General features: G+C 37.8%; 1 protein-coding gene across 1 annotated transcript; it reads left to right on the top strand.

Annotated features, from left to right (window-relative positions):
- ACTR3B (actin related protein 3B) lies at positions 1-26,610 on the top strand. The gene is made up of 12 exons (XM_033009728.2): positions 1-427; positions 7,931-7,986; positions 9,848-9,972; positions 10,964-11,074; positions 11,461-11,556; positions 11,712-11,819; positions 13,126-13,269; positions 13,885-14,058; positions 16,632-16,724; positions 24,404-24,529; positions 24,979-25,062; positions 25,662-26,610. Exons 1-12 carry the CDS (start codon positions 384-386, stop codon positions 25,755-25,757), a joined length of 1,257 nt encoding a protein of 418 aa, XP_032865619.1. The 5' UTR covers positions 1-383; the 3' UTR covers positions 25,758-26,610.

The following is a 26,610-nucleotide window of genomic DNA, read 5'->3' as shown; positions in this document are numbered from 1 at the left end:
CCTGGCTGACAGGCCTCAAGGCACCCGCCTGGATGAAGGCACTCCCTTCAGAAAGAAGGAAGGCACATACACCACCAAGCCCAAAACAAGATAACGACCCCGCTGCCACGCACGGCCTTCCGACCAGCTTCTCCACCCATCCCCAGAGCCCACGACAGCGGGCCGGGACCGCCCGCACCCACCCCGCGCTGCCCTGACTCAAGATGGCGGCTCGGGGGCGGGCGGGCGGCGCATGCGCCCCGGGGGCGGCGCTGACAGGCGGCTGCATGGTGCCCGCCGCCCCGCCGCCGCCGATGCGCTGAGGCCGCGCCGCGCCGGGCTGGGGGAGCCGGCGGCGGCCTGGGGGGTGGCGGCATTGGGCCCGCGTTGCCGGCTCCCCAGCTATGGCGAGCTACCTGCCCCCCTGCGTGATAGACGGAGGCACCGGGTGAGTGCGGGGAGGGTGGTGGGGGGGGTGCAGCGGCGGTGCCGGTCCCTCTTTCTGGGGAGTGTGTGTGTGGGGGGGTGTCGGGTGTCTCCGCCGTGCCGGCGCCCCTCAGCCGCTTCCCGCTGCCTCAGCGGGGAGTCCCTTCCCCTCTCACGGGTCCCGGCTCCTGCCGTGTGTGCCGGTCCCCTCACGGCCCTGGGGCACAGGGTGTCCTTCCCCTCCGGGCCTCTTGGCCGCTGGGGCGGCTGCTGCTGCCCATCGCCCTCCACCGAGTGTCCTCCTCCTCCTCCTCCCGCCCTTCCTTCTCGTTGGGAGCTCGGAGCAGGGTAGTCCTGCTGTGCCCCGGGCAGGCCGTGTGCCTCCGGAGATGGTGTGTTTCTACATGCCCTTTTCTCCTCTTGGATCCAATTTTTGTTCATCTTCTCTGACTTTATCGTATGATTAAAATGCTGAAATTGGGGATGGCTTGTTTCAAGTGACTGCCTGGAGAAAGGGGACATGTTTGCTTTGCCTGGGAGCTGTGAACTGGTACTGACTGGGGTCCAGAGAAAGGTGAGGTGTGTTTGCTGGGCTATGGTTTCCCCTTCATGCACAGTGCTGGGACCGCAGTGCAATCTGCCAGATTGCATCTGGCTGTGCCTCTAGACAGCATGTGCTACATCTTGAACCTTTCCAGGTATTACCTCCAGCCAGCAATGGGATGGGAGGTGGCTGTCTTGTACTAGTGGTATTTCTTGGTCCTTAGGTCATCCCTTCTTCGCTTTTGTCAAATCAGTGTGAGATTTATTCTACGTTTAGCCAAGCCACAAGTTCTGTAACTCAAGTCTTTTGAGGATTAAAACGAACCAAAATTGGAGAGGCTGTCCTCAGGAGGTGTTTCAGGAACAGGTCTTTCCTACCCGTCTGTGGCTAGAGAAGACCCATTCATCATCTGATAGACCAGTTCTGCTGTGCCTCAGGAGTGGAAGGTGTCAGAGCTGTAATAAAGATGATGATGAATATGTGGTGTGCTTTTACTAATATCTTTCCTTTGGCCCAAGTTATGGACAGCTCTGAGGAGGAGAGGAGACACTAGTCCATGTGCAACTATTCAGCCAGTAACTTTACTTGTCAGACTCTGCCTCAGTGTCATAGATTGCATGAATTTATTTCAATAATAGAATTTTCTTCTGTGGGGAGTTTGCAGCATTATTTTAATTTCTTTAATGCTTGAAATGTTACCTTTAAAATTTCTAAAACTGAGCCAACTGAAAAAAAACAAATACAAAACCAAACCAACCAAACAAGAAATCCAACCCCCTAGATAGCCAGAAGAAGCACTTTCCAAAGATGTGGTGTCACACTGCCTTCTCCTTAAAAAGTGTTTCATGTTTTGAAATTAGTCTGTATTAAACGGTCACAGAACTTTTAGAGGTCTCTTGTCCTGTTTCTGTTACTTTATCCTATGAGAAATCAGCTCTATCCCCTCAGTGGGTAATACTGGAGCCCACAGCTGGAAACTGGGAGTAGAATAGAGACTGGGTTCCATCTTGCATGGAATTCTGCCTGTGTATTACATGTTCTTTGGTAGTTTCCCAGGTGCCTTCTATTTATTTGCTCAAGATATTTTAAATATCTGTTCTCCCGAGAACTATTGGTGTTATAGGTATATTACTTGACAGTTTTGAAGAGTTTATCAAGGAGAGAAATGAGAACTCTAGGTGGATTCTTTAAAAAGGCTACAGTATGAACTACAAAATCCAGAAAATGCACTAAGTGCAATGTGTGTCCTTTGCAGAAGACCTCCTTTTTCTCTCAGTTTGTCGAGTGATTTGAGTGTTGCACCAGCAGTAGATATTGCTGACCAACAGTTGTACAAAATAAATAAGGATAGAAAACGTGTTCTTTCAGAGAAATAACAATTTAAGTAGAATTTCTAAAATCTATGCTCACATGGGAAAAACTGGTGAAGTTGGTGTGTGAGGTTGTGTATACCAGTTTGTTTCAGGAAGTATTCGGATAGTTCCCAAATGATGTGACTTTGCATTTCCATGCCTCCAAATGATCTTAATTAATATGAGACAATGTGGTGTCTCTGCTGATGGGTCTTTTGCTTGGCTTTGCTGCAGGGCACTGAAATGTGAAATACTTTTCAGCAATGAGACTATTGAATTTAAAATAAATTATTTTGCAGAATTCAAGAAGAATTAAGAGTCTGAACCAAAGCAGCCAGAAGTAGTTTGACTCATTGATGCGCAGTTTCTGGAATTTTCCTCTGTGTGGGCTGAAAACCTTCTTATTGTTAGAATAAATCTACTCTGGGTTACAAGCTTCAAACAATTCATTCAAATTATTCATGAAAGGGCTTTCAGATTAAAAACTTGGAAAAGCATAGGGGAAAGGAAAAGGTATATGCAGACATGCACTGTGGAACATTATGTATATAAAGGACTCTTTTTGACTTGCATCTCAGATACTGAGTGAAGTGCTTTGTCCAGGCACTAATCCTTCTTCTTTTCATGTAAGGGGACTTAAGAAGTTTGTGAAAAGACACTTTTTTTTTGTTGTTTTATGTGTAAGGAGCCTGGTTTAATTTACCGTTGTTTGCAGCCATAGGCCTTAGTCCTGGAAAACACTGGAATTTCTCAAAAAAAATGGAACTAGTCTATAGAAAATAGGTACAGACACTCAGCAGAAAACATACCAGGACATGATAACATTCTTCTTCTCTATTGGCTAGATGACTTGAACTTTTTTTGTCATAAACGGTTCACTCTTTATTCATAGATTTGGCAGAAAATGGCAATAATTTGCCATAATATTTTACATTACTATTTGAAAATGATATATTCTACTTCAGTTTTGAAGCACTACATCTTCATTTTCTTTTCATGAGGTTTTCCATGTGATCAGTTTACGCATTGCTATCGGTCTTTTTGTGGAGAAGGGCATTCTATTTTTAGTTTCCTAGGAGTACCAGGCCTTTTTGGTGTTGCTGTTTTAAGTAGCTTTAAACTTCATAACTGGTTTTATTAACTGGCATTTAGCTGTGGGACATCAAAAAGCTAGTAGGTGGGTGTGCGAAACAAAGATGTCTTAAAATATCTCTCTCTTCAGCGTGTGTATTTGCAGACACTGAGGAATACTTCTATTTTGGGTGTATTTTATTGAAGTCGCTCCATTTTCCTTTTAGTAAAGTAGAATTATTTCTGCAAAGTCTTACTGATGAGCTTAAATACTTGATTTCTGGGAGAAGTGAGCTGGACTTGTATTAAAACTTAGGGTGTTTCTTGTTGCTGATCTATTAAAGATAGCTGGAGCCTCAGTGTGCGCTATATTTTTTCCACCTCTTACTGTATGTCTGATGCTAAATGGATGGTTTTAGCCAGGTATTACCTATGCTCTTTACACGTGTGAATTGTGAACAGGCATTATTGTAGTTGCTGTTCTGGGTCTAAGGAGACTGGGCTAATTTAACTGTTGTTTATAATCACAGGCTTCAGTCCTGTAAAGTGCTACACTCTCAAAAAGAGCAATAGCTCTAAGGTACGCTTTATTCCTATAGTGGCTGCTGGTGTTCTTAGGTAAATTGGGCAGACGTAACAGTTTTTTTTTTTTTTGTTTGATATTTCTTCCTTCATCCTTTCTTTCTTCATTTCCATTCCTTCAATCACATCCTCTTTCATTTAAAATGTACCTTTCCACATCTTTATGAAGAACTTGTGTTGTGAGTTTCTCAGGCATATTTGTAATAATGATAATACAGTCTGTTTGTGGCAGCATGGCATCACAGGTGTTCTGGCAGTAATAACTTAGTTATTTAGCATCTTGGCTGTCAGAGTAAGTGTTCTCTTTCGAGAGGTTGTTTTTTGTTTGTTTACAGGACTTTCTTAAAGCATTTTGCTGTTTCCAGTCACTTCATATGTATCTTTTCAGAGCTTTTTTTGTGGATGTAAACACATTGTTTTAAACATCTGGACCAAAAAGCAATAGAAATTGAGGAAATGGCAAAATGTTCACACGTGAGCTTTGACCTTTTGAATACTTGTCAAGAGAAAAAGTTGGATGTCATGTATTTTGTGATGGATAAAGCAACTGCCTGAGTTTGTGATTTGTATATGCCTAAATTCTGTTGTACTCATGCTTTAGTAAGAATTTTCCAAAATACACCCCTGCTATTTAAAATAGTTGAGATTGCAGTATCTGCTTCCAAGTTCAGTCTATTTGTACATCTCTGCAGTAATTTTTCTACGTGGGATTTTCTGTTTTTTTCATGGTAGGACCTCAGAAAAGAAGGGGTTTAGGACTTACCACTCCTCAAGCAAAAGCTAGTGAAACTGATTTGTTTACTAATCACCTGGGGAAAACAGGATGTAGTAGGGAATTATCTTTATTTTTAGAAACTGCTGTTTCAACAATATATAATTTTCAGATGATTTTTTTTTTTTTAAATGAGTAGTCCTTTCAAATCCCCTTGCATAAAATAGCCTTAGTCTATTGGATCAGTTTTCTACTAATCTTTAATGCAGTCTCTAGTATCCTGTATTTTGGAGAGTTTCCAGTAGGTTCCTATCTCACTGGCAATAAATCTGTTACTTTTAATGAAATTAAGTTGGAATACTGATTATCTACATGTTCCCTACAGCTGTCTCTGTAATTTATAGATCACAAGACGTTGCATTACCATTAGCCTGCTAGGCTGTAACCCAGGAGAAAGAAAATAATGTTTTAGATGCTTAAATATTCATTGGAGAAGGGACCGGAGACCAGGTAACCTCTCTAACTGTTTAAGTCCAGAGCCTTTCAGGTCAATGAATATTTAAATATCTTGTGTAAAAGGGAACAGTCTCTATAGGAGGTCCTGGAAATGGCTCACCCAAACACTTTAATGTACTCTTGGGTACGGCTCTGGAAAGTGGCATGTCTTTGGGTCCTGGTGGGCAGAAAAAAAATCTGGGACCAAGACTGCCATGTCCAGAGTGAATAGGCTACTGGATAACAAAGGGCAGCACAGCTGCATCATCTTTTTCCTTCTCTTCCTCAGTGGTTTTGAGAGTAGTTTGAGTTTCCCTTCCATCTGTTTTTGTCAAAACACCTGAAATAATGTCTGCTTGTTCAGGTCTGTCTCTTGTTTGATCCTAAACAGATTATTTTTTTTTTGAATAGCATTTTTTTCCCCACTTCCTTGCTTCAACATTCAGCTAAGAATTTAGTTATTCTCATAGTTCTAGTATGGATTAACAGCATGCAAAAGCAATCTTTCCAGATGTTACCTTCTGTGAGATGTGTTCTATGAAGAGAACTATCTATCATTGATCCTGAGAAATAAGCTTATCCCGTAGTTTTAACTGGGGTTAATTCAGCTAGTGAAAAAATAAATCGGCAAAATATTTGACCTATAGACCTTTGGTAACTTCTTAAGTTATTCTAATAGGGAGATCTGATCCCTACTTGAGAGGTAGGGTAAAGCTATTGCAGACTGATAGTCCAGATTGACTTTTAAAGAGTGTTTTCTTTTTGATACTGTGAGTGGGTGTGAGTTTAGCATGTGTGTAGAGGGGGAAAAGATGGTAAACTGAATTTACCTCTCAGCCAGAGTTTAGTTTAAGAAATGAGTTCTGTTTATATCACAGGAACCTTTAAATTTTTTAATATATGTATATGCACACATATATATAAAAATGGCATACAAAAAATATATATACATATTTACATGCTTAGGTATAAGTGTATATATGTATGTATTGACCGTTTCTGCCTGATTGCCATTTCTAGTCTTAGAACTAGGTCCTTGCTATGTGCATTTGAGCAAAACCCATTTTAGAGAGAGAACCAAAGAGGAAGTATCTTGTAGTGCATCTTAAATCCAAGTGTAACACCTGTTGTTGCTTGTTATATTTTAACAAAATTACCCAAGTAGGCCTTATTCTAAAATGTGAGGAAACTATGCAATAATAATAATAAAAAGAATTCTTACTAGTGATGACCTTCTTTACAAATCAGTCTAATGCCCTGATTATATTTTTTGGCAGCCACAGAATGTATGCATAAACATTTTGGATTACACTGGAAGCATATGCCCATATAAAGATCATTAAAAATACAACAAACTCTTGCCCCCAAAACACAGGCCTTGTCTTTTTAGCCTAGGGGAAGAAGACTTTTTAAACTATTATTTGAAGTCTATTGGAGCTATGGCTTTGAAGAGATGATGAAAATATAGTGTTCAAATTCCAAGGTCATTGCTAATTCAGTTTTGATTTAATTCCTTTATCTAAGCAAACTGACTCTTAATGAGTGTTTTTCTACCAAACACTCCATAAAGGGAAACTTACTGTTTAAGCTGTTAATGAAGAAGCAACCCTCTGCTTTAGCAGTGGCATAATATTGTTTGCAAATATTGAGAGTAAGCTGTAGACAAAGATCCTAAATTCAGTTTAGGACATAGGTTATGATTGGTTCCATTTAAGAATGTCAAGGGCTTAGGTTTTCATGGTAAAAATGGATGTGAATAATGCTAATTTGCCTCAAATCATGCTATTGTACTTCTATTCCAGTCTAATGACAATATTAGAGGAAGACTTCAGTCTCTGCAACAGTTCAGTTAGTTTTGTTGGATTTTTTTTCTGTTTTTTTTTTTTTTTTTTTGGAAACTGTTTCTGAATTATTTAAATTTTCCTATAGGATTTAGAGCTGGTTTTCACAGTCTAGGATGTTAATTACTTCTAGTTGCTAAAGACCTGAACTAGCCAGTAACACTGCAGAGATTTTAGTTTTTGTGTGAAAATTCCTTTTATTTCCCTCCCTAAGTTACCAGTTCCTTTTTTCTCTTGATCATTTACTTGTTAAAATAGATATTATATGTATATTGGAAGAGATGGATGATGCTTCATACCATCTGCTGCCCATTTCTAAAGCATTTTATCAGTGTATGCTTACTTTAGCATAGTGTGTATATATTACCACACACAGATAGTATACCTGTGACAGAGTGCTTTGCTTAAAGCACGAATGGGTTTTGTATCAGGATTGCAACTAGAGTGCTGAACTGTGGTTTGTACTTAAGATATGTGATTTTTTTTTCATATGTGTGTTTGAAAATATTAAACAAATATGCAAAGTCTAATGACATCTTTGGTCATGGTAGCTTTCTGAAAGTACCATCTGCACAGCCCTTGTTTTACCAAAGGGTAGAATGTGGCACCTCTATCTTGTCATCATAGCTAGTCAACAAGATGGAGAAAGTAGGAGCCGAGTTTTCAGATTCCATAGTTCAGAAACAACACTACCAAAATTTGTAAGCTGAAGGTGTCTGAAAAATAAATAACACCTAAATTATTTACCACTTCTGAGTTTTCTTGTCAGCAGGATGATACTTGAAAGCATAACCCAGAAAATATAGATGTTGTATGCAATTGTTGGCCTTCACTTTAAAAAGTGTAGTGAATTGAAAATTTTTTTTTTTTTTTTTTTTTTTTTTACATCTAAGTGCATCTAATGACCTTGTGATCATTCTTTTTGTAGGTATACAAAACTTGGCTATGCAGGAAATACAGAACCTCAGTTCATTATCCCATCATGTGAGTAATTTTTTTGTCCATCCAAATTCTAATACGGCTATCACTGAGCAGTTTCATGAGTAAATGGCGTGCTTTCCAACTCCCAACTCAGCCTTCATAGTCTCTTGTCCATCTGGGAAGTGATAGTCATTGCGTTAGCATCTTTGGCTAGAGTGTAGCTAAACAGAACTCCTTGTTTGCAGTTAGCTGGGACTGTTGCTCATTAAATCAGCTCTAGGTTGCTATGACAAAGATGAAGAGAACTCCAGTCCAATTTCCTTTTTATCTCCATTATTTTTCTGCCAGGACTCTTGAGCAGACAGAATGCAATTTACCTCCTGTCTACCTGACACCATGGTTACTGCCTGGATAATCTGGGGAAGGCTTCCAATCGAATTAAGTACTAAAGTGCAGGTGGTGTCTGCCTGATTTACATTGTCTGGGACTGTAGACAATTTATTATTGAAAAAAGTTGTTCCTATTAGAAAATGTTCTTTTTGGGTGTGTGTTTACCAATTAAAATGGTTTTACCCATTTAACATGCTTTTGTTGAGCAGATTTATTCTTAGTTTTTTTTGTATGTTAAACTTGTTTAAAACATACCTTTCTGGTGTTCTTGTTTTTAATTGTTGTCTTAATAGTTTATCTCAAACGTGATATCTATTTATAAATAGTGTCACTGACTATGTATTTATGTCTGTAATGATAACCGTTATCTCATGGTTATTTCCGCTTATGTTAAAGATTGCCTTTTACTTTTTGTGGCCTTCATCAATTAATTACTTATTAATACATCTGGGCTGTCTTGTAGCTACTCACAGTGGAAGGTATAAAAATAAGGAAATAATAAAGGTAAGCAGGAGCCAAAGAGGTGGACACCCCCCGCCCTGAGGGGGACATGCTCTTTACCAGGTGTAGCTGCAGTACTGGTTATAGTCTTACTATTTTAAGTATTGTAAAAAATTCAAATCTAAACCACTGGTAAAGATTTAAATGTCTTATGTTAAAGAAGTGGGATAGCAGGAGTTTCCTGTGAATTTGTTATAAACCCTGTGTTATAAAACTATAAAGTTATTGGGGCTTAGGTGTGTTTCCAAAACAATTGTTTGCCTGTCAGTTTTTGGTGCTGATACTACTTGGCACATTTGTGGATGATGCATGGCTACTCTGCGTTTTCTACTGTATGTTGTTTAGATCCTGATTATGACCTATTAAAAGAAAACTGTATATAAATAAGGTTGTGTTTTAAGAGTACTTTATTCCATTTTTATTTATAGCTTGCCCCAGATTTGATTTTTTTGCTGTCTCATCTTCTTGCCTATAGCAGTCATCATCTAGTAATTTTAGTGATAGTTGCGGCCTGCTAATGGGAAGTGTGTCTCCAAAGATTCTGCTGTAGCACTGCAAATTGATTTCTCCCCTCCCCCTTCCTCCTCCTCACCACCTGGGATAATTACTCCAATAGTTATTTCAGAGGTAGATAGTTTATTTTCTTCTCTTCCTGTTCTCTCTCTCTTAATTCTAGAATTGAAACTCAGAAAATCATGTTTCTTACTGGCTTAAAGAGTATCTCCAGTGGAATGCTGCACTTGCATAGGTTTAGTGGCTGCTGTAGTCTGTAACAATACATTTTTAAGATTTCCTGTGAGTTATTATTTACATTAATGAGGGATGAGTGACCAAAATCCTGCGTGATGCAGTGAGAATGAACTCTGCTATATTGGCTTGCCAATAGATCGCCTATGTAATTTCTACTTTCTTGAAACTGTTTTCTGTATCCCAGTTTTTATTTCTGGAAAGGAATCCTTAAGGAAATAAATATTGATTACTTGGTATTTAACTGTTTTCATTTTGTTTTGATTTGTTTGGGTTTTATTTTAAGGTATTGCAATCCGAGAATCAGCGAAAGTAGGTGACCAGGCTCAGAGGAGGGTGATGAAAGGTGTTGATGATCTGGACTTTTTCATAGGAGATGAAGCCATAGATAAACCTACCTATGCTACAAAGGTAAGCATTGAGTATTTTTAAGAAGTGTTTCCAAAATTTCACATTTTTATTATATAATGTTCTAGGACTTTTTGACAGTCATTTAAAATACATTTGCTTTTTTGTGAAGTATTTTTGTTGCTGTTCACAAACTGCATGGTTTAGTTCCTGGCTTTATCTTTTTTTAAAAGTGTGTTTTATTAGTGCTGTCCGGCATGATTGGTGCTTGAACCCTTGAGTAAATATCCATTGATACAGTGCAGCTGTTCAGTTTTCAAAATTATTAGCTATTAAAATAATCATAAACACTGAATATTTAAATTCTTGCTAAAAGTGTATCATCTTAACATGGCATATGAACTGGGGAATGCATTGGATACTTTTGCTTCAGGGAATGTCACAATTGTTTTGTGGAGGGCTGTCTTCAATGCAGCTTTTCTGTGAATCATATTTTCCATACCCTAGTAAAGGACTGCTTGTACTTACAAAATGTTACTGGCTTATGAATTATGTGGAAAAAAATCATATTTTATACATCCTACTGTATTACTTAAATGTCAGCTGTGTTCTTAACATTGAACAAAATGTAAACATAATCCCTGCCAGAATTTTTGTTGAAAAATATATAGCCTATATGGTCTTTATTTCTTTTTATAGATTGGAAAGCATATTGAAGCCAAGTATGATTCTCAACTTTATAAATGATAAAATTTGTAGAAAGATTAAAACACAGTGCCACAATAGAGTAATAGCAGTATTAGGAATAGAATCTGGCTTCTGGCTTCTAGTCCTGAAAGATAGAATTATGTTTTGAAATACCTGGGAGCAGGAGATAACTTCAAATAGTGCCTTTAAATTAAAATTAGAATGGAGGATTTCATCACATAATCGTGAGATGAGATGTTTTCATTCTTGCAAAAGATGGAGGGGTTTGGGGACTTAAACTGTTCCTATTTCTGGGTTTGTTTATCCTTGGTATGGTCTAGAGTGTTCACAAGTTTTCTTGCTTCAGTGGCCTATACGACATGGTATTGTTGAAGACTGGGACCTCATGGAGAGATTCATGGAGCAGGTCATTTTTAAATACTTACGAGCTGAACCTGAAGATCACTATTTTTTAATGGTGAGTTAATGAGACTGGGTAAGAAAATATTTTTGTAAGAGGAAAACTAAGTAATGTTCCAAGCAAAAGTAGCTCTGTTGAAGGATTTTTCTCTCTATATGTCTTTTATTTCTTCAGCAACCACGGTGGGGGGTGGGAGGAGAGGGAAGAAGAAAGTAATTCATAAAGCTGCATTATAACTAAATTCTGTTCATTCTGTGATGCATGCTACTGCAGGTTGGATTTTGTTTTTTAAAAGCTTCAATCACTGTTTAAGTTCTGTTTGAAATTTTTTATTTTGAGTGCATTGAGGATTTTAAAAGTTTGTTTACCATACCAAGCTAATCAATGCATGAACTGTTAGGACTCTCTTGAGGTGCTTTTTCAAAACTCTTCTTTTTTTGCAGACAGAGCCTCCGTTGAACACACCCGAAAACAGAGAGTATCTTGCAGAAATCATGTTCGAATCTTTTAACATACCAGGACTCTACATTGCTGTTCAGGTGAACAAAGTGAATATATACTTCTAAAGTATAGTATAGCTGCAGTGTGTATAGTTGTCTTTATGCACATGTCTAAAATGTTTGAAATAGATTTTTCTGAGATTGTAAATTAGCACACTCTGCCTGCTTCTAAATGTAAACTCTTTCTCATGTAGGCAGTGTTGGCCTTAGCTGCCTCTTGGACATCACGGCAGGTTGGAGAACGTACTTTGACTGGAATTGTCATCGATAGTGGTGATGGAGTGACCCATGTAATTCCTGTGGTATGTAGCAGGATGCAATTTGAAGTTATCAGTGGTTTGGACAAGTACAGGATTTGTTTGCTATAGATTTAAAAAAGAAGTGTCAAATTAAACTTTATTTTAAAATTTGTAGTGCTGCTTGGTTATTTGGGATTTTTTCTTCCCTTATGATTGTTTAGAAAAGTATGTATTTTATTATGTGAACTTACTTATGAAATTAATTTAGCACACAGACTATAGTAAGGTCACAGTAAGGAATCGTCAGGCCATCTTTTAAAGGCTATTTCTATGTAAAACCTTGTCTTCCATTACTGTGATGCCTCAGTTCTGTTTAATGTTAACGCTTATCATGGTTTTAGATCTCCTGCATACCACCAATGTCTGACAAGAAATGCCCTGACTTTGATGTCTTGTGTTTTGATTGTTTAATGTAGCTGATAATGTGTGCTTTTTATATTATTGTATTGCATTTTTAAAGTTAGTGAACTCTGCTTGTGTGGAAACAACTACAAACTTGTGTAAATGCATGTTCATATAAATGATTGATCTCATACAGCTTAATTATGTTAGGATGTTAAAAATATAGAATTGTCTGGGCATGCTGACTTCTGTTGATGTCATTTCATATATTTCTGAAGCATATAGTATGCTTGAATGATCAGTTACTTTAGAAATGAAAATTATTCTCTTTAACTTCATCTTGCATTCTGGTATTAACCTGGTCTTCTCAGTATTTTCTTCATATGGAAAATGCTGGGAAAAAACAGCATTTACCATCTGAAATTCTGAAAAGCTTAAAAAAAGCAAGGGAAGAATGTAATGTTGGCTCAGTAATACCAGTGTTTTCAGTAAATACATCCTGAAAAAAATTCAGCAGAGAGATGTCTGCTTTTGTTGTTTATACTACTCTAATTTGATTTTTCTTGTCTGAGTATTTTAATAAATTTTATACTTTTTCCTATTATTTTTTCACTCTCAAACAGGACACGAGTGGTCTATTTATTTCACGCTTGCTTTTCAGATCATGCCTAAAAGGAACCATCTGATCAGATTGTGTCCTAATGTGTACAAGATTTTTTTGTCAATCACTTGTATATCTATTAGACAACCAATATCTGTTTGTGTGGTAATTGAGGTCTTTTAAATAAAAATAATATCCACTCTGCAGTGGATTGCACATTTTTATAGTAATTTTGCAGTTTCAAGATTTTACTTGAATTAAAAATCAGAACAATGTATTATAAAAATGAGTGTTAGTTTTGCTGTTAATTATTGATACACAGTAGGTTTTTGCTGAATATTTTTTTTTTCCTCTCCTCCTACATAGGCAGAAGGCTATGTAATTGGAAGTTGCATCAAACATATTCCTATTGCAGGTAGAGATATTACTTACTTCATTCAACAGCTCCTAAGGGAAAGGGAGGTGGGAATTCCTCCTGAACAATCTCTGGAGACAGCAAAAGCCATAAAGGTACACCCTTCTTTATATCTTCTTAAATACGTAAATAAAACTCTTTGAGCTGATTTTTTGGCTTTAGCAAGTTGCCAGTGGCTCTCTTAAAAATGCAAATGTAGGCAGTGTATTGTAATTACTCAAGCTTCTGGTGGTTTATCCAATCAAGTGCGGGGGAAGGAGAAAGAGGAAGAAAATCTTAATGCTAGACTGTTTGGAGTGACTATGTTCTGGAGATTAAATTAGCATTTTAAACTGCAGATTTGTTTAAAATTTGCTTTTTAATTTAATAAAAAATAAATGAATGCAATATCAGTACGGTGATTGTGGGGGTCTGATCTTGCAATGAAAGCTTGCCATTGAACTCTATCATCACAGACCTAATGGTTGTGATGTTTTCATTTTGAGAGGCACCAATCTATGTGCGTCAATGTGCAATCTTACTGAAACAAATAGGCCACGTGCATTGTCTTGTAGGGCTGAGTCTTCAGTAGTCGTTTCGGTGAGAACATCTATTGAACAGCCCCATATGTAAGAATGCTCACGTATTCTTGTTTTCTGATTGTGTTATACTGTAATTCAATGATGGAATAATAATTCTGGCAATTTTTAAAGCGTGGTATCTCTTAACAGGAGAAATACTGTTACATTTGCCCTGACATAGTGAAAGAATTTGCCAAGTACGATGGAGATCCTCGAAAATGGATCAAACAGTATACTGGCATCAATGCAATCAACAAAACCAAGTTTGTTATAGACGTTGGTTATGAAAGGTTCCTTGGACCTGAAATTTTCTTTCATCCTGAGGTAAGAATAGGGACTAGCGATATGGGAGTTACAGAAACTTTATTGGGTGGGGGGGGGTGGGGGAGGGAGGTACTGTCATCTTTGGTGCCAGTGCGCCATCACGTGGAAGGAAGATACCAGTAAGTTTCTGAACTGGAAGCCATGGACAGCCTCTAATAACCAGCACAGAAAAACGTGAGCACAGCAGATAAATATTTTTCTAGTGTCCCGTATAATGTTTAAAACATTTTATTCTGTTTCTTTAAAGACAATCTAAAATTGAGGAGGAATTGTTTGAACTTGCAGATTTTTATATAGTATTTTCCTTCGTTCCTTCAGCATTGGTTTAAACCAGTATGTCTTTATACTGTGTATTTGATTATGGTGCTAATCTCTCTGGGCACTACTCTGGTAGCATTGCATTGATAGAATTCTAAATATTGGACACTGACTCTTGATACTGAATCAATTTATAAAGCATAGATGCTAAATTTGTCTTTGAGGGAAGTCCATTGAAATCTCTGTTGGTGTGGTCATAAGTAACATGTACAATTCTGGGAAACATTACAATACCTAGTCTGTCTGGTTTTTGGTAGTTTAGTTTGAGTGAGCTTCAGGATATTGTGGGAGAGGAAAGGGTCAAGTTTTAATATGTTACAGCATAGCAGAGAAGGTCCCCTCCATTCCTACGCACTCCACTTTATTGCAGGCGCCCATAACCTGCAATGCTGTTAAAAAATTGAATCAAGATGCACATTAACACTGGTGAAGTTTCCCTTTGTTTATCCTCCTGCTACTGGAAGAATATTAAAAATCCTCATTCTCTCCTATGTTGTCTAAATTCCAACCTTAATCTCTTTGTGGTCAGTTTGTGGCCATCTGATCTTGTGCCAACATTAAACCTCTGGACTAGATAGTTTCTCCTCCCTGCTGTTTACCCATGTGATCTTACAGAGAGATGTTGAATTCCATGTCAGACATCATTTTAATAGCTCCTCTTTCCATAGTCCCTGCAAAGACTGTTAGGAACAGGATAAAGGACTAATTTCCATTTTCTTCATTTCTTGATAGTTTCTTGGCTCTGTATTGAAAAAAAAAAAAGTGAACTGACTTTCTAGACAAGAAAAACACACTAGATGATACGAACTGCATCCAAAGAGAATTTCTCGCTGGACTTCATTAACTCCTCACTTCAAAGTGTGTCAAGTTAGCTAGGTAAAAGCTGCCTTTGGTAAAGCTGTCTTGTAATCTTTTCCTCTTTTCAGTTTACAAAATTTATTCTGAAGTCTTTAATACTCTTGAAGTTAGGCTTTGGGGCTTGTAGTCATCCAGATTGTTTCTCTGCTTTGTCAATTAGGTATTTCACTTGCTGGTTTCCAACCATATGGTATTTGCTAGCAGACTGCAATTTCACATGTCACTTCTCTTGTCCCCATTCTGGGAGCATGTTATACTCTGCTTTGGATGCCATAACTCTCATTTCTACTTATTCCTTTTGCCCTGCTATTTTATCAATATCTTTCTGGAGAGCTCATGTGAAATTTTCAGACTGTAGTTTATTAAGATGAGAACTCTCCATGTTCAAGCAACACTGCTTCTTTCTTCTCTTTTAATTTATGTGGCTTCATGTTTTAACTTCTTGCATGATTAATTCTTATTATGGAAATTAGCTTGAATTCTTGGGGATTTTTCACATCATTCTTATGGCTCCTGATCTCCAAGCCAACTTCTTTTGCTAATTTCTCTTTCAATTCAATGTATACTTGTGTTTTGGCTTTTGTTATTCATACAGTTAGATACTTCATCTTGTTTAGGATGTAAACCCCAAATAGATTCTACACCTTTGGGAAAGTTTTAAAGTTGTATAATAATATATGTATAATATTATATTATTATGTATTGATAATTCATTTAATTTCTCAAAGTTTAATCTCTGAAAGGACAAAACCTAGGCTACAAACTGTTCTTTTTTTTAAAGCTCACATTAAGTTTTAAGTGGAAAATTGCCACTAGTCCAAGAATGTTTTCTAGCAATAGCAACCCTGACTTTTTAGTATTTGTAAATATGGACATTTGCACTGATGGGGACTTCCACTCAAGATCTTACAGTATTTATGCCTTTTAGAATATTAGAGATTTTGTGTGCTTGGAAAAAAATCTGACTTTTTGATGGGAATTTAACGTATTTTAGTAGGGTTGAAAATTTCTTACAGGAGAACATGCCTATTTGCATACTAATATTTTTGATTTCACTTGAAAGACAGGCCTACATTGCACAGGAACAGTATGTTTTTAATATTGCTGGAGAACTCAAACTCATGTCACATGCAATATTAGGTCCATAGTGCATAAACAGTGAATTTATGACCAAGAGAATCTGAATTTCTCAGCAGAAAAAGGACTTCTCGTTTCCCTTGTACAAAAGTGGGTTTGTTACAATGTAGAATAAGTGGTGAGCAGGATTAATATGACTTTGATTCCTACACACCCCCTTTAAAAGTGCTATTACAAAATCTCTCTACAGTCTCACTTCTGCTTTTTTGGTTGTCCGTTCCTGGGATGAAAAATCTAATGCCTGTTCTATATCATTTTAGTTTGCTAATCCTGATTTTATGGAATCCATTTCGGATGTAGTTGATGAAGTTATACAGAACTGTCCCATTGATGTCCGGCGTCCATTATATAAGGTATGGTCTTCCTGTTGTAAGACTAAATATCAGCATCAGTATCATGAAGCATATGGGTAGCTACTACTTCCCCCACTGTGAGAAACGTGAAATTTTGAATAAAGTTAAATTTGAACAAAATGCCACTTCTGAATGAAGAGTATTTGATATTTGCTGCTTTTTATTTTCAAAAGAAGGGTTATCTGTAACAGTGGCTTGATACATAGGTAAGTTTTTCCCCTGAGGAACTGAGGCAGAGGGATGTTATTTGTATCTGATGTTTGTAATGTGAATTCTTGTGCATGAAGGCCTTTGGCTTTTGCTCATTTTAAGGGTTATGTCATGGTTTCACCCCTCTCACACCCCTCTCCTGCCTGCTTTATCAAGCAGAGATTTCAAAACCATGTATTTTTTTCATAGTCCTGACTTGTATCTGCCCACAGTCTGAAGTTTTAACCAGGTATTGAACCCAGTTTTAAAGTACATGAACATGTAAAATCTTTCAGGAGACAATAATTAGGCCTGCTTAAAGCTTACCCAGGGTGTATTCCAGAGAGTACATTGTCACTGACTCTTTAAGAAAGAGAAAGGAAGGGACTGAAAGGCATAGCCTATGGATAGCTCTCTCTGTATTGGCAGCACATCCAATGCTTCCTGGTTGTTTTTTGCTTCTGCAGCAGCAGTGCCCTGTTGGAAATAACGACATAAAGTAATGGCATGGAATGGTTTACTTGCTCATGTAAAAGATGGTAGTTTTCCTCACCTATTAGAATGACCGTTAAGTTCCAACTAAGTTGTATCTCAGGGTAGTTTATAACTATTAAAATTTTTCAGTCTGTTTTACTTGTCTAGTAAATATACTCTGTAATCTAGAATGAGACATCCTGCTTCAGAGTAAATCTGTGGAGCAGGTTAAAATGGGAAATTAAACTACTCAACAAGCTCATATGGAGTGAATTTTGCAGTGGATGTCTTCAAAGGCTTCAAGTTCAGGTATGTCGCAGAAGATTTTAGGAAACTCTTAGTGTCAGGTTGTGATTTTTTTTTTTCCCTGAAAGACCAAAGCTGCCATAGAGCAATAGCTTCATTGCTTGGTAGGGTATGGATTAGTACTGATTTCCAGAAAGTGGTATTTAAAAATTGAGGTTAAGTTACTCTTTCATCACCATAATCAGTAGGCAATTATTTTTTCTTTGGCTTGCTACTGATTGAGACTTTGTTTTGAGTAAGTAAGTATAATGAAAAAACAATGTAACAAGGTTACACAATTACCTGATGAATGTAACAAGAGATGTCAGTAGTTCTGAATGCTAATAGTTGCTGTCTTGCAAGATCATTGCAAAGGGATGAACACTTCTCATTGTTTAAAACAGTGTATAGGTACAAAAATCCACTCATACTTTCTCTTTGGTTTTGTGGTTTATCAGTTTCACTTGCCCACAGTGCTGCATGGTGGCCAGCCAAAGCCTTGTTTTACAACTCATCTTTTGATGCCCAATGGTATTTGTCTTTTTTAGTTTTATTGCCAGTATCCCTGTTTCCCAGTTTGATCAACATGTCTCTTAGGAGGCCAGTTATCTTACCTTATGTTGATGTTAGGACCAGTAGGACTTCTTCAGCCAGATCCCATAGCCTGGAACTGTTCAATACCATGTACAAACATTCTTTCACACCTGGTGAAGCCTTTTTAATTATATAACAGTTGCCAGCAATGCACTCTTAATTTCCCCTGATTACACCATCTTAATGTGATTGTTTGGAAGAATTGATTTAAATTCTTATTTTGTGCCTCTCAACACTGAGTTGAGAGTTCTGGATTGCTTGGGATGAGCTGTTTTCTGCTAAAATGGAAGAAGATAGGTAGGCTTCTGGGTTTGAAATCATTGCATTGAAATTTGAAGAAATAACATGGATTTTTTTTTTTTTTTATTTTTTTTTTAAAAAACAAACTCAAATCTTCTGAAAGTGGAATTAAATTTAAAGTGGGTGCTCAGATGAAATGATAGAGGAGTAATTCTGGATTTTACCACATGCTTGAAATAATCTGGCACCCTTTCTATGTTGATCATGCCTCTGTGTTGAATTCCACTGAAAAATGACCCGTCATGCACGCAGCTAGAAATGCGATCATACTTTTGAGGGATCGGTGCAGCATTGCATCACTCTTGTCATTCTTTGGGAAGAATGGTGTGTAGTTTGTCTAGTTCTTTTTTTTTCTTTTTGAGAATTTGTCTTCCTTTTTTCTCAAAATATTGTTCTGCAACTTTTCCTTATACTTCTTATATTTATATATATATATATATATATATATATATATATATATATATATAGTATAGCTGATATCACACAAATGCAGAGAAATTAGAGGGAGAGAGCAGTAGCATGATGGGGACTATGCTCTGCAGAAGAATGTGGTCCTTCCCCTGGCTTTCAAGTTACTACGACCATACTACTAAATACAGTGTAAGTAATGCACACCCAGCTTGCATCAGTGGGGAACATCTGCTCTGTGGTGTAGCCACAACAGATGCTAGTGTTGGATGCTTTCAATACTAGCTGCTATTTTAAAATCTCTTTTCAACCTGGAAATGCTCTGAAACTTGTACTAACATTTTGTCAGTTAGGGCATGAGTTTTGACACTTAGTGTCAAAAAAGAGTAGCTGAATTTAACAGTGAATATGGTTATAATAATTTTAAAAGTGGACAGAGGGATTTCAGAATTTCTAAACGGTATTTTCTGTTGGTAACAGGTTCAGAAACTGTCCCTTTTACTCCACACTCTATTTCATCTTTCTTTTTCCCCATCTGGAGTCTCTCCCTAGATACTTCCAGAGTTTAGATGGTAAGAGATGAGAACAGTGCTGACAGCTCTGAGGTCTCTTCCTTCTCCCAGTAGAACAGATAGAAGTGTAGGGTCATTGACTGTCCCAAAAATTGACTTCTTTCAACTTTACTCTGCTGTGTCTTTGGCACAAATATATGGATGAAAGAATTTAAGATCAGTGACATCTGATACTGGGTAAATGCTGCCAGAAATATCTCTGAAAGATCCTAGCCAAGCATATTTAAATATTCATGCTTCAAATCATGATGGATCAAGTAGTAATATCCTTTACCTCAAACTTTTAAGCTAGCTTCCTGAGCTGAAAACTTTGCATGAGGTGGGGACTGTAGTGTATTGGCAAGTGTTGTGTTTTATTATAGATAAATCGTCCAGGTTTTCAATGGAGATGCAGGTGCATGGAGACAGAATTTTGACGTTATTGGCTCTTTTTTCCTTACGGAAGATGACTTTTTATCTGGGTGTGCAGCTGTTGTGCACAATAGTGAATTTGAGCTTGCTGATACAATTAAGATTCAGACTGCACTTTTATCAGTGTTCTCTTGGAAGGTTAAACTGTTGTCTCCCCAGCTCGTAATGAACCATCCTCAAAGCCTGGAGAGATGTGGGAGGCTCAAGGGGTGGTAAACATCCCCCTAACATCTCTTCTAACTTGAATTGCTGGTAAATTGTGTGAAAACAGCTTCCTGTGCGCTGCGTGGTGTGTAGATGGCGCTGTCAGACTGCTGTGCGGCGTCCAGCTGGGCATCTGCGAGCTGCGGAGACAAACACAGCCCATGGTGGTGCCCAGCTTATTTGCTGTATCAACCCCTATTCTTGCCTTTCCTCCCTGAAATCGTAGGTATCCTCAAGAAGAAGACTGGATAGGGTTCAACTGCCTTTTGCTTATCTGTGCTTCAGCATAATGACAACATTTGCTGTTGATTACTAAGCGCAGAGCGGGGAGGCTCTGTGGGTGAGGTAAGGCTGGAGAGGCTGCCAGGCCATGAGATCTGCATCATGTTGGCACTGATGATAAGACCTGGGAAAGGAAAGGTACTCCTGCTACCTCAAGTGGAAGCCCCAAGTAATTAACACTGTTAGTATAGCACAGCAGTACTGAGGAGAAGCCCTGTTTATTCCTGTCACAGCTGTAATTAAATTTATAGCCTTACCCATTCTGGCTGGTTTAACAGCAGCTCAATAGGTCTGCAGTATTTTGTGGTTACTTTTGTGTTTCAGTGCAGGCATACTTCTGTGGAACAGCTTGACCATAAGTCATGCTGAAATCTTTTGCTGTTACTCGAACTGTTAAATGAACTTTGAAAATCGATTTTAAAGAAGCAGAAATTGTTTCTTCATCATTAAAAGTTAAACTTATTTTTAAAAGGTGTTTCTCACAATGCATTCACTTTGTTGTAATGTATTTATTCTTTGATATGTATACTATTTCTCCTTATACTTTCCATGCAATGTTGGCAAATATTGCCCTTTTTTAACTAAATTAAGAGGCATGCAGATTAATTGATTAACTTGCTCATGGAGTGCTTGGCTTCAGCTTGTGAACCTTCCAGTTTTTACCCACAATAATTTTTACTGACAGTCCCGTATTGCTCTCATTACATCTCTGATGGTGTGGTTGTGTCATGTTAAACAACTTGAATTTAGGTTATCATTTGGAAGGAAGGGAAACTGGGATGCATTGTTGAAATTTGTATTTACCAGAAAAGCAGTGGATGCTTCTCAGTTTGGTGCTGCAAAGTCTGCAGTGTCCTGCTGAGAGTGTGCTGATACCATGTTACAAAGTGAGGTGTAAAGATGCACAAACCAGTTCAGCACCTGGTGTTTGGTAGCACTGAGTTCTGCAGAAGCTGATTTAACTTTTTGGAATTTTTATTTAAACTTTATTTAGATAGAGATTTCTGTTACAGTAGTTGGGTTGTTTTGTTAGACAGCTTCATATCTCTGCAGCATACACTGTGCAGGCATAATACAAGAAATGGTATGGGGAGAAACTCAATATCCTAGAGTTCATAAGAAGCAAGGGGTATGGATGAAAGTGAGAAATTTCATGCCAGCCCTCTGAGGTGATTGGTGTGCACACCCCACCTTCCTTCCAGAAATGGAAAAATACTTTCATTATTTATTTGTTGTGGTTAACTTTTTCAGGTGTGTGGAAGGTCTTCATCCTTCTCTTCTAAAGGAATGCATTCTTTTGAAACAACTTAAATTTTCAACTAGTTAGCTATAAAAGTAAAAATCAGCTGGAGCTTCTTTCAGGTGGTATGATGATCAGTGTTGGCTGTGAAATCTGTGGTCTGCTTAGAGCTGCTAAACCAGTGAAGTGAGTTTGAGCAGAGTAAGATCAGAGTAAGTCTTGTTTAAGAATCAGCTGGAAACGTACTTAAATCCTAAATTCCTTAATGTCTTTTTTTGGGAGGCCAGAGAATTCCCAAGCAGGCTGAAAACCCAAACATCACTAGTAAGTTTTCTGCACAGATGTATTTAGCATACTTCATTGTTATGTTTTTCATTAAGTAGTTACTGGAGTTATTGTGTTGTTTTACACTCAGTTATTTTAGATAAGGTATTTTCTGCGGGGTGTGTGTGGTTTCTTGGTTGTTTTTTGGTGTTTGTTTGTTTGGTTTTTTTTATTATTATTTTTTATCTGACCTTTTCCCATCTTCATTGGGTCCTTTGTAAGTGTTGGATGTGTTGGGGGGTGGGGAATGTGTATGGATTCTGCTTTCTTTGTGAATGAAGACTACCTGGCTTCTGACCTGCTGACTTGTGATAACTTACTGAAGCCCATACATGAGCAGTCTTCTGCTAAAGACTTAGCACAGATCTGGCCTAATGCTGACAAGAAGTGCAGGGAGCAGGGGAACTGGAACTGTATAATTAACCATCTTATAATTGCAGTTGGTGTCACCTAGTTACTTATCCAAAATTCTGCTTGGCCTGGCTTGTCCTGATAGGTGATAATGCGATGACTAAACTTTTCAATGAGTGTACTCTAGTGCTTCTGTTCCTCTTGACCAGTATTATTGTTAAACTTATTTCAGTGTATAGAAGTACTTTAATAATCATAATCTGAGGAAGGTGTGACCTCTTAGCTTCTAAGCCTGGAATGATAAAAGATCCTCCTAGTGTTACTTCTAACTCTGTAGTTGCATGAGTTGATCTCAGATGTATTTAAACAATTATTCTCAAGTGTGTTCTGAAATGCGTTTTTAGTGTTTGCATTGTCCACTTTATGGAGTATACTCGAAGTTTAATTTGCTTTGAATAGAATTACTGCTTGCACTGTCTTTGCCAACTTCATTCTCTCCCAGTAATATTTTCTGATGGCATCTTTTTAATTGCTCTTTCATCACTGAGGTTGGTGGTTATATATTAGCAATTTTTTTTTTTTCTCATGTGGAGTGCATGACTACCTTGAGGCAGGGGAAGAGATGTTCTTGTGTATGAGGGGAGCAGGAAGAATCTCCCTCCTACTTTAATTTTAGGACCAACTGTGTTTTCTGGCTCCTTCTTATACATCTGGCTCCTTTCCTCTTCTCTGTCCTCCTCTTTCTTTTGGGAAATGCTTCAGTAATGTTACGGGGCTACGTGCTTTTCTTTTAAGTACACCTGCCTTGTTATGCACTCTTTTATACTGTAGATATCTGAAGCTGTGAAGAAATGAGTTTTTCCTACTGTAATGGATTTAGTGTGCAGAGATTTTTTTTTGTTAATAAACCAACAGCTTTTTTCTCACTTTACAAGTTACAAACAAGATTTTCCTTGTTATCTGTTGCTTAAAATCCAAGCAGTTACTTCTGCACCCTGCAAGTGTGAACGCTTATTATGCAGGTCTTTGACTCTCCAGATCTGTGTGCAGGCTTCCTGACTGAAAACAGTGGTTCGGGGATTCTTTCATTACGTGCACAGTCTTGGTCTGCAGTGTCAAAAACCATTACTGAATGATAATCCTTTGACCTGTGTATACTGAACTCTTGATCTCGGTTGAGTTGCTTGTGGGCATGTGTCTAAGGCATATAAATGGTTTTAGTAGACACTAATTGGCACTTTGGTTTGCAGTTGCAGCAATATGCAAGGGCATGCCTGCAGTTTTGTCACATCGAGTTCATTTTTCTGATTATGAACTGTGTTTTTGCTGCCACCAATGTTATGTTCCAGGGTTCCTGTTTTGAATCCTCTCACCTTTAAAATGATTTCTGTGTTAGTCTATGACCCTGCAACATTATCATAATTAAGGATGTGACATGTTAAAACCCCTATTCAAAATCCAAGTACAAGTCTGAGCTAAGAGGCTTTTGGTTCTGCCTGAAAACTAAGGAATACCAGGCAAGCAGGTGTAGACAAGAGGAATGAAAGGCATTTTATCTTTCTCTGTACTGCAATCCTCTCTGGAGGTGTTGTACTTTTTTGAAGAATCATTGGACTTGCTGTTTTCTATGTTTAGAAGTTTAACTCTTAAAATTAAAAAAAATGAGTTCTAGATAACTTTAGAGCTTTTGCAGAGACACTAATAGTAACATGATGAGGCTGGAGCCTTATTTCATATGAAAGCTAAAACTGCTTACTGTGAGCATCCCTGGGAAACTTCTTGATGTAGTGTCTTATTTGTGCTCACCATTTTAACTGAATCCTGCTCTTCTGTAATAACATATTCTATATAACTCTCTTCTTTAAAGGGGGGGGGAAGAAAGTAGGGGACATGGACCTATGGAAATGAAGCAATGCTTAAGGTGTTCTGTGTAGCTTGTCAGCTTCCTGATGATGTTAAGTTCCAAACAGTCACCTCTGCAGTGTTGGCTTTTGGGAAACTTGCCTGAAGATGGATTTAAAGAATCTGTATTTAATTTCACACAGAATGTGGTCCTCTCAGGAGGATCCACGATGTTCAGGGACTTTGGACGACGACTGCAAAGGGATTTGAAGAGAGTAGTAGATGCGAGATTGCGACTTAGTGAGGAACTCAGTGGTGGTCGGATAAAAGTAAGTAAGCATTTCAAGTACATTAACTGCATGAGTAGTTAAAAAAATAAGGTTCAAGACTTTTACCTCACTAGTGAAAATGCAGTGTTGTAAAGTGAGTAGTATATATGTATGTGTTGTTAAATGTGGTGGTAGCCTTGTGATGTGTGACATGTCTTTACAGGAATCTTAAAGTGACTGTGAGCAGTCTCTAAGGGTAATTCTGGTTTCCTTTCTAGGAGATATGTGATCTTAGCAGTAGGCAAGAGGGTTTTAACTGTTGTGTCCTTCAGCATACTAATCATGAAGACTTTCATGACTTGGTTTCCTAGGGAACATGGCAGACTGTGTAATAAGTGTGAGAGAGCAATGTGAATGGAGGGGCAAAGATGTTTGGGTCTGAGCATGTTCAGTTTGTAAGGATCTTGCCAGAAAATATAGACCAACTAAATACGAACTGTTTTTCTTAGCCCAAGCCAGTTGAAGTTCAAGTGATAACACATCACATGCAGCGTTACGCAGTTTGGTTTGGTGGTTCCATGCTGGCTTCAACAGTAAGTCTTTATCAAAATTGTTCTTAACTTTTTTTATTGCATGTTGTTTTTTGGCTATATTTGATCTGAGTACTAAGTTTTAAACCTTTTCATTGTGACAGCCTAAACTGTGACACATTCTGAAATCCTTACCCAACTTTTATCTCAGTAAAATTTGTACAGGGCAAGTAGAAGCTTTACTTCAATAAGGATGTCATGATTTAACATAAATATGAAGTAGTTTTTATATGATAGTTACAATATAGTTCCTTTATTCTTTAAGTCAGCACTGGGGATTAGTTAGGACTTCAGGAATATAAGATCCAAATCTATGGTCTTAAACCTGAGAGAGAAGCACATACAGGAAAATGAGAGCAATTCCTGTTTCCAAAGTAGGATTTCTTATTGCCGTGTTTAAAAGCAGTCTTCTGTCCAGACAAACTTTTATTGATTAATTGTATTAATATCCTAATGTTTCTAGTTTTTGATCTATTTCAAAAATGTAATACAATATCATAAAGCTGCAACCTACAAAAATGTTAAGGCAGTAGTTTATTTGTCATTTTTTCTACTTGATATATTCTTACGCTTTTGAGGGCATTTGTTTTATATTTTTATAGCCAGAGTTTTTCCAAGTATGTCACACCAAGAAAGACTATGAAGAGTATGGCCCTAGTATTTGTCGTCATAATCCTGTTTTTGGAGTCATGTCATAATGCTCGTCTAACGGAAACAAGATCTCTGATACCTTGCTGGTGAAGAAACTCATGTAAAGCAGAGGAAGGCGGCAGATACTGTAAATACTGAAGCAAGATGTGGTTATCTCTTGGAAGCATTTGGATCACCACCGTGCACTAAAGCACAGCTTGCAGCCCCAGGTCATTTCAGTAAAAGCCATTTCTCTGCTGACTACTTTAAAGCCTATCCTTTCTTCCTAAATGTGGGGTAATTGAAAATAGGTAAGTCTTGGTTTAGGAGGTTGTGCAAATACTACTGAAACTGAATCTAGAAGAATAAGGCAGTGTTTTACTGCTTGTGGAAAGATTTAAACCTTTCCCACTTGTGCCCTGATTTTGCAATCAAATCTTTAGCAATGGAGCACTAAATACCACATTGCCTTCAGGGAAGTTGGAATGGATGCAGATACCTGCCCAAAAGGATTAGATTGCAGGATTGGGACCGTACTTTGTAAAGGTAGGTTTTTCATATCATTTTGTATTTTATGATATTGGTAGGGTGAATTGATGACTAGTTCTAAGCACGAACAGCTATCAATGTCATGGAGTGATGTTACGCATTTCCAGGTGTGAGGCATGTATTGGAGTTGTGCTGGTATTTTTTCTGGAAAAAAAAAAAAAAGCCATGTATGCTAGAAACTGATTTGTTCATGTTTGGATGACACAAACTAAGTGATTTACAGTATTGTATGGAGTTTATTATAGCCACTGTTACTTTGTTCTGAACTTTCTGAAAATGTTTTATAGAAGATGATGTTTTGTTTTGATGTTGGTGAGTGGTGGATGACACACGGGCCTTGCACCAGTGAAATAAAAGCTGTTAACATCTTTA

The sequence above is a fragment of the Tyto alba genome, unplaced genomic scaffold (genome assembly GCF_018691265.1).
Source record: "Tyto alba isolate M040663 unplaced genomic scaffold, T.alba_DEE_v4.0 Super-Scaffold_38, whole genome shotgun sequence".
NCBI lineage: Eukaryota > Metazoa > Chordata > Aves > Strigiformes > Tytonidae > Tyto > Tyto alba.
This window is presented reverse-complemented; position numbering and strand designations above follow the sequence as displayed.